The 9,052-nt window shown below is 33.0% G+C and overlaps 1 protein-coding gene across 2 annotated transcripts; it reads left to right on the plus strand.

The window, feature by feature from the left end:
* Positions 1–3,550: 3,550 nt before the first annotated feature.
* On the plus strand, positions 3,551–6,242 carry LOC111386850 (transmembrane 9 superfamily member 11-like). Of its 2 annotated transcripts, none has more exons than XM_023011333.1 (2): positions 3,551–3,711; positions 3,933–6,242. In XM_023011333.1, the coding sequence occupies exon 2, from the start codon at positions 3,945–3,947 to the stop codon at positions 5,916–5,918; it is 1,974 nt and encodes a 657-aa protein (XP_022867101.1). In that variant the 5' UTR covers positions 3,551–3,711; positions 3,933–3,944; the 3' UTR covers positions 5,919–6,242. The 2 variants fall into 2 exon arrangements, with proteins under 2 accessions (XP_022867101.1, XP_022867102.1); XM_023011334.1 differs by having other exon boundaries at positions 3,559–3,711; positions 3,936–6,242.
* The last annotated feature ends 2,810 nt before the right edge of the window (positions 6,243–9,052 follow it).

Below are 9,052 nucleotides of genomic sequence, written 5' to 3' on the forward strand. Positions count from 1 at the left end.
TTGAGTTGTTTGGAATAGATTTAGATGTCTTAATCAGTTTTCTTTAAAAACTTTTCTAACAAAAACAAAATATTATTAAAAAATTACTTGAATGATATCAAAAATAGCTTCTTAATTTTAAAAATAATTTTGACTTTTTAAAAGTTTATAATTTTGTCGTCTTTGAAAGCACGCAAGCAAAGGCATTTACTTCAAGAATTAATCTAGTGGTACATAATGGGGTGTACGATAGGGTGTACACACTCCTCATATGGGTGTGAAGTTCACTCGAATAAGTGTTTTTTATTCGGGTGGATTCCACATCCAATGTGAGAAGGGTGTACTATCTTAGCTATACCTCTATGTACCACTAGCACGACCATTACTTCAAAGTGTCTACACTTAGGGCCTGTTTGGTATCATTGTTGTTTTTACTTCGTTTACCTTAATTTTTGTTTGAAAACTACTTTTTAAAAGAACATTCTACTTCGTAAGTGTTTTTAAAGGAAACAGTATTGGACCATCTTCTTCTAAAAAAAATATCTTAACTATTAGAGGTACTTTTATAAAATTAGCTAAATGTGAAATAAAAAATTCCTCTCGACTTTTTAAAAGCCATGCCAAATAGATCCTTCAATAAGCATCTCCTTTGAAGATCGTAAATTGAGCTTTACAAGTATCATCAATTTTAAATACAGATATCTTCGTGCATATTATGCAATTTATGTCGTGAGGTCGGATTTTTAAAATCGGACGCTTCAATATCAATTTTTAAAGGTTGAACTCCAACCTTAAGGGTTCCGCACCGCCCCTACCCTGGAGTATCGTGAGGGAGGTAAATTGTAGATTATGCCTCAAAGGGTATAAGGTGGAAGGCTTCAATATCAATTTTTAGTTTCGATGGCAGATTGTATTTTCTATCAACTTCACCGTTTAACTGTCACCTCATTTGCGTATGAACCAAATTTTGAATCTCAAAATTCGAAGGAGGACTTATGCACCAAATAACTCACACAGATTCATTATCATTTTTCTTTATTAGTTTCCTAGTGGATTTTAGAGCCCCTTTGAGCCACATTATAATGAGAATGAGAATGAGAATGAGAAATAGAGCCGTTATGGACCTCACACCAGAGATAAAAATTCAAAAATGATGACTTGATGTGATGGATAACGGTCATATTTTTCATTTTAATGAAGTAAAAATGGGGTCAAACAGGGGCTTAGTGTCAAAAATTTCTCTCCACGAATTTTACTTTGTGCCATTGTGGTTGGAGACTAAGTTTGACAATGACACTCAACATTTTAACTTCTATTTCAAGTGATAATTTTGAAAATGTTGAGATGTATAATTTTACTTTTAAGTTTTGTTTTTGCTTAAACTTGTATTTGGTTCGAATGACCATCCTCAAAATTATGATGACAAGAAAGTTAATTTTAACTTGATCAACAAAGTAAATTGAAATTCAAATAATTTTTTAAAAGAACTGAGATTAAAAACTAGGAAAAAAATTGATTTACCTGGAAAATTATTTGATTAAAAAAAGGAAAAGTGATTGAAGATGAATTTATGGAAAGAATTGTAAATAATGCTAGGTCAAAAAGAGGTTCAATCAATAAATCTTGGGCTGAAATGGAAAAGCAATAATTGTTACATCTACAATGTTGACTGAAGTTTGTACAAAATTTCAAGTAGGTCCTTAAAGTATTTTAATCTATTATAGCTAATTAACGTTATAAATAAATATGATAACTTAATTAGTGAAAACTGAAAAGTAACATACAATCTAATGTGGATCTTGTTAATATCCAAGTGGACTAAACGACTTTAATTATAGGAAAGAAATTAATATCAATTAGTCAATCTTCACATTTCGTGAGTAGTTGAATTGGATGTTTCTTAGTGGCTATTTATGTGCTAGTCGGCCTTGAGAATTTTTAAGTCCTAGACGGCTCAATATTACGAGGCCCTTAATCATAAATTTTTTACAAGTATAAAATATTTAACATTTTAAATAAATAATAAATTTATATTTGAAATGAAGACTTGGTACAATCCAATGATAGAATTTCAAAAAAATTATCTCGACAACTTGAGAGACTAAGGTAACATAATATTTAACAGAATTATCACATTGGTGAAAAAAATTGGCAAATAAATACTACTAATCTTCAAAATTATTAATTGTGAAAACTCGAGCAAAATGTAAGGATGACTCGTAAGAAGAAAAGTGATTTTTAGTCATAAAAAGTGCAAAATTTAGGGATTAGATTGCAAGATAGTGAAATATATATATATTTTTAAACAATAATGTGACGAGTTAGGATTATTTAGTGATTAAAAACATCACTATATTATTATGGTTTTGATTCAAGAACCTTTTAATAAATCCAAGATTTTGAGGAACTAAAGTGAAAATAAGTTTTGAAGTCTATAATGTAGTTTTACCAAATGTGTAATTATTTGAGGATTGAGATCATTCTATTAATATTGGACTCAATCCAAAAGTCATAATAAATAGCACACTATGGATTTGAGATAAAGTTAATTTATATAAACCAAATTCAAGTTATAACTCATTAAAATAAGTACTTAATGTTTAATAATATAGTTTTTAAATTAAACCATATTACCTTAACAATATTGGGCTTTTTTAGTAGCTCATAATTAATCATGTATATTAAACTCAAAAGAAATTAATTTGGGTAAAATCAAACTAAGAAGGTGTTTGGGAGCCATTTTTATGTAAAAATGCATTTTGGAATATTAAATTGATGGAAAATGTGTGGTTGAAAAATAAGGAATTTTTATTTATTTGTGTAATATTATTTTAATGAAGAATGTGTGGTTGAAAAGAAGAGAGAGAAAAATACATTTAAAAAAAAAGGGTACCAAATGGGGTATAAAGTTAGAATCGGCAAAACAAAATTGTATTACAATAATTTAAAAATTTTTCTTTTAAAATTAGTAATTTAACCGAACTTCTACAATGTATTGTTTTCATTTTGAGTCCTATATAATTTGAGGCCCTAGGTCATTGCCTAGCTGGCTTTGACCTAGGCCAACATCTTATATATAAATCGTTTCTCATACTTATAAATTTGACACACTCATTTAACAAATAATCGTAACTTTTAATTTAAGTCAATCCAATGATCAATATGAAGTTTATTAAAATAAAGGAATTATGTGAGAATTTATTATAATCACTTGAGATCCATAAGATATTAAATGCTTAATTGATTTAAATTAAGAGTAACAATTATTTGTCAAATGAATAGGAGGAACACTTCCCGAGATTGTATACACACACATATAGTGTGGCAATAAAATGAAATACTACATGTACAGGTCTCTGCCAGGCAAGAAACAAGTTGGGTGGCCTCATAATTTTTTTTTTTTTTAAATACATGTGGGGCCGGCCCCCAAACAGTAAGACTCCCTTTTTCCAATAAAATACTGTAAGTACCAACTTAAGATTTCGTACAAACGTCAATGACCATTTCGAAATTAACTCTGACAATGTTGCTAGGGCTTTATGTTAAAACAAGAAAATTACACGAAAGAAAATGTATCAATTAATTTACCGACGCTAAAAAGATATAAATGCGTCGTCGTGCCATCTCGCCTTCTCGCTCTAAATTCACACATCTGTACTGTGCGCCATCTGCAGATCTGCTGCGGCTCAAATCTCATTTTCACAGAGTACTTCTCTCAATCCTTACTCAAAGGTCAGTAAAGATTTTTCATTTGAAAAACGTTTAATAAGGCCCTTTACTTTCTTGTTTACACGTTCTATTATATTATATACACTGTCTGATCTGATCCATCTCTATCGGAAACCCGAGAAGGTCACCTGAATTCAGAAATAGATCTTGATTAAAACTAAAACCCCTAAATTGTTTTGGTGTTTTTTCGTTATTCCTGATCTGGGCCGTTGATTTCTGCCCAGAAGACGGAGAAGATGGAATCTTTTTGCAGATTCAAGATCTGGTTGTTGACTGTTTCCTTGACCCTTTTTCAACTGGGTCAAGGTTTTTATCTCCCTGGTAGTTATCCTCACAAGTATGTGGTTGGCGATTTCTTGAATGTCAAAGTAAATTCTTTGACATCCATTGAAACTGAAATGCCCTTTGGGTATTATAGTTTGCCATTTTGCCAGCCGAAAGAGGGTGTTAAGGACAGTGCAGAAAATCTCGGCGAGCTTCTTATGGGAGATAGGATTGAGAATTCTCCCTATAGATTTAAGATGTACACGAATGCGACTGATATTTTTCTGTGCCAAACCAAGCTTTTGTCTGGTCAAGAATTTAAGCTCTTGAAGGAAAGAATTAACGAGATGTATCAGGTGAATCTAATCCTTGATAACTTGCCTGCAATTCGGTATTTTAAGAAGGATAAATATTTGTTGAGGTCCACTGGTTATCCGGTTGGTATCAAGGTTCAGGATGCATATTATGTTTTTAATCACTTGAAGTTAACTGTCCTTGTTCATAAATATGAGGAGACCAATGTTGCCCGTGTTATGGGTACTGGGGATGCAGCGGAGGTAATCTCTACTGGTAACTCGGGATCAGATGCCCCAGGCTACATGGTTGTTGGGTTTGAGGTGGTGCCTTGTAATGTCCAGCACAATACCAATTCCCTGAAGAACTTGAAGATGTATGACAAATACCCCTCCCAGATTAAGTGTGATCCTACCACAGTCACCAGTGCCATTAAGGAGAATGAGCCCATGGCTTTTACATATGAGGTGTCATTTGTTGAGAGTGATATCAAGTGGCCCTCAAGGTGGGATGCCTATTTGAAGATGGAAGGATCAAAAGTGCACTGGTTCTCGATTCTTAACTCACTTATGGTAATAACCTTCTTGGCTGGTATTGTACTTGTGATTTTCTTGCGGACAGTTAGGCGAGATCTTGCTCAGTATGAAGAGCTTGATAAGGAAGCTCAAGCCCAGATGAATGAGGAGTTGTCAGGATGGAAACTTGTTGTGGGAGATGTTTTCCGTGCCCCTAACAATCCCTCACTCTTGTGTGTGATGGTTGGAGATGGAGTTCAGATTCTTGGAATGGCAATCGTGACAATTTTGTTTGCTGCCCTTGGATTTATGTCCCCTGCCTCCCGTGGAACACTTATTACCGGTATGCTGTTTTTCTACATGATTCTTGGAATTGCAGCTGGTTATGTTGCCACTCGTCTTTGGAGGACTATGTTATGTGGAGATCACAAGGGATGGGTCTCTGTTTCATGGAGAGTTGCTTGTTTCTTCCCTGGTATCGCCTTCCTTATTCTAACCACTTTGAATTTCTTGCTATGGGGTAGTCATAGTACTGGAGCTATTCCCTTTTCTTTGTTTGTCGTACTCATTTTGCTATGGTTTTGTATCTCGGTTCCCCTTACCCTTGTTGGTGGTTACTTTGGAGCAAAGGCGCCTCATATTGAGTACCCAGTTCGAACAAATCAAATTCCCCGTGAAATTCCGCCTCAGAAGTACCCGTCTTGGCTTTTGGTCCTTGGGGCTGGTACCCTTCCATTTGGCACACTTTTCATTGAGCTCTTCTTCATCATGTCCAGTATCTGGATGGGTGGTGTATACTATGTGTTTGGGTTCCTTTTCATTGTTATGATCCTTTTGGTTGTGGTTTGTGCTGAGGTATCACTTGTTCTTACCTACATGCACCTTTGTGTTGAGGACTGGAAATGGTGGTGGAAATCTTTCTTTGCTTCTGGTTCTGTTGCCATTTACATCTTTCTTTACTCCATCAACTATCTAATATTTGACCTTAAGAGTTTGAGTGGGCCCGTCTCTGCTACCCTTTACCTCGGTTATTCACTCTTCATGGTTCTAGCAATTATGCTTGCAACGGGTGCAGTTGGGTTCCTCTCTTCATTCTGGTTTGTGCACTACCTGTTTTCTTCAGTGAAGCTCGATTGATGGGCCTCCTTGAATTTGAAGTTCAATGGTGACAAAGCAACAGCGAACAAAGATCAAAGGTTGGACGCGACACATGTAGCTTATAATTGTTTAGCTTATTTTATTGTCTCTCTATTTCTAGGGAATTCCGAAGATACCTACAATAATCTGCTGAAGTTTTGTTCAAGTGTTTATCCAGATAGAAACTATTGCAGACTAGCCATCTAGAATATGCAATGGTGATGGAATGAATATTTTCATACGAGCTTGTGCACTATTTGTCATCTAGATATGTATTAAGTAATGATGGTTATTGCAATCTATTGTTCTTCGTTTTGCTGTTTATCAGGTTTTTACTATATGCGTGGGTTGATATTCTTGTGGCTTTATAAGTACAACTAATCAATTTTTACCTATTGAACAAGCGATCTTGATTTATGATGCTATCACTTAAAAAGTTCGTGATGATGGATTAGATCTCTTTTTAGATCTGCATTGGCATGAATCTTTATTCTTTCGGTGTAGGAATCACCACACTTCTCTTGGAATTTCATTCTTGCTTTTCATTTCAGTACTTTGTGTATGCTTGCTATGTGGCATTGTTAACCATTCAATAAGCTCCTGTTTGGCTTCCATTTCTTAAAACTCATTTTTCTTCGAACTTATGTTCAAATCCCACGTTTCGTGGGCTTCACAACTTTTTTTCAATTTTTTAACAACCCATACACAAGTATGCTTGTTGTGCGGCATTTCTAAGTTCTAACCATTCATTAAACCTTTGTTTGGTTCATATTTTTTACAACTCGTTTTTCTACAAACTCAATTTTAACTCCATATTTCATGGGATTCACAACTTTTCAATATTTCAATCACATTTCATCAACTTTTATCAAAATTTACTAAAAATTGATTTTAATCCAAATCAGATAGGGGCTAAATGTGTGCATTGATCAGGAAGGGTTGGTTATACACTAAACACTGTACCTGACTCTTGTCTCATACTGGACCCTTTTTTTCCTCAAGCATCAGGTCGAATTTGTATGGACATAAATGGTCGAATCTGTACGGACATCGTCTCCTGGACATTGTCTCCTGTGAATGTTGGCAGGAAAAATCTTATATGCACCGAAATTCATAGAAATGTCACTTTTTGTGTCCAATGTTCTCCTAGAACCTGCCTTTTACTGGGTAGAGCAAAGAAACCTGTGAATTCATCTTTACTGATTTTAAGGTCAGAACTCTATATATTAGCTTCAGTAAAACCTCGAAGAAAGTATTTAAAAACAACTCAAGTTAATCTAGTTTGGAGTTTTTGTAAAGCAACTTATAATTTATCATAAATGTCATAATCAAATAACGAAACATAATATTTAGAAAATGTAATAACAAACTATATTATGAATTATTAGTACTTTTTAACTTCTTAATTCCAATGCATGATTTCTCTTTGTACTGTGCTGCAATTGATTTCTTGGCACTGTAATGGTCAGTGGTCACCTGAAATCAAAAGCTTAGAGAACATATAATCAACTTAAAAGGCACTTTAATAAATTCAAATTGCGAGTGTAGGGATAACTATGTTAGTTCTCATAGTAGAGACAAGCGAAATGGAGCAACTTAACTATTGAAAATGGAATCGTGGGAGTGTAATATAAGTGTCGTGCTGTTGTTAAACCATCCATTAAACACTTTATCAAGCTCAAAAATAGGATGTAGAGGGTGTTTGGTAGGAATTTTTATGTGAAAATGTATTTTTGAATAGTAAATTGATGGGAAATGTGTGGTTGAAAAATGAGAAATTTTTTTTGATTTACGTGTAATATTATTTTAATAAAGAATGTGTGGTTGAAAAGAAGAGAGAGAAAAATGCATTTTGATAAAAATGGGTGCCAAACAGGGCCGTAATTAGATTTCGTCATTAAGATTCATCATCTCTCTAAAGAAATCCTCTTCCCAGGAACAAGCAATTCTACTTCTTAATGCTATGGAGATGAACAAAAAATCAATTGATTTTATGATAATCAAAGAAATCAACAGTCCATTTTCTATTCAAATTTTTTGTAATCAATTCTTTTATGCTGTTTTGGACGTGGAAAATATTTTATCTACATATGGTGATCGTGGAAATACATTCTATGCATTTAGTAATTCAAGTTAATTAAGAAGTCTATTCAATGTTGAATCAAAACAAAATACTTTTTTCTTATTATACGTGATTTGTTGAACGTAGATCCAATTTTTATCCCTTTTTTTGATTTCTTGGAATGATGACTTCACCATGTCATGCTCTCGTTGAAAAATGCAATTAACTAATCATAATTCAAAAGGTCGAGAACTCAACATCACCAATTTCTAACAATTTAAAGTAAGCCTTCCTTTTTACTACTATGAGAATGAAAATAATGACATCGAATTCAAGTGACTATTAAGATATATTTGTTTTTAATTAAAGCAAAAAAATTTGCTAACTATAAGACGTTAAAATCTTGACAAGTGACATGAACGACACTCCGTATCTAACTTGTAAGAATGAAAACATTGATCTTGCACTAAATTAAATATTAAAATCTAATTGTAGTAAAAATTTTGCAAATTGGAAGATGAGAAAATCTTGACAAGTATCATGAATGACACACCGTAACTAAATTATAAGAATGAAAATAATTATTTCGCACTAAATTGAATATTAAAATCTACTAGTTTCTAATTGTAGTGAAAATTTTGGCAATTAGAAGAAGCTAAAATCTTGACAAGTGACATGAATGAATGACACTTCGTAACTAAATTTGATTACCTAAGCTCGTCTAGTTTTCTTGTATTAATCATAAAAACAATCAAAACAGGTGTATCAGGTATGAAAATATTACTAATTTTAGCAAACATTTCAATTGTCTACGAAAAGCAAGAATTATTTTTTACAAGTAATTGAGAAGGCCTATAAACAATGGTTTTATTTATTTATTTATTACAAATTTCCCACTCTTTCCCCAAATTAATTTCATAGTCATAGCCCCTGTTTGGACTGTATTTTCTCAAAAACTCATTTTCCAAAACTCATTTTTAACAACACATTCTCTCATAAAATATATTCACATGAATTCCAAAATTTTCTTTATTTTTTAATCACTCCAAAAAATTGTTATTCCGAAACATAT

Source organism: Olea europaea, unplaced genomic scaffold, assembly GCF_002742605.1.
Source record: "Olea europaea var. sylvestris unplaced genomic scaffold, O_europaea_v1 scaffold374, whole genome shotgun sequence".
Taxonomy (NCBI): Eukaryota; Viridiplantae; Streptophyta; class Magnoliopsida; order Lamiales; family Oleaceae; genus Olea; species Olea europaea.

Excerpts from the sequence above, each read along its gene's own strand:
- LOC111386850 (XM_023011333.1), top strand. The coding sequence starts at position 3,945 with ATGGAATCTTTTTGCAGATTCAAGATCTGGTTGTTGACTGTTTCCTTG.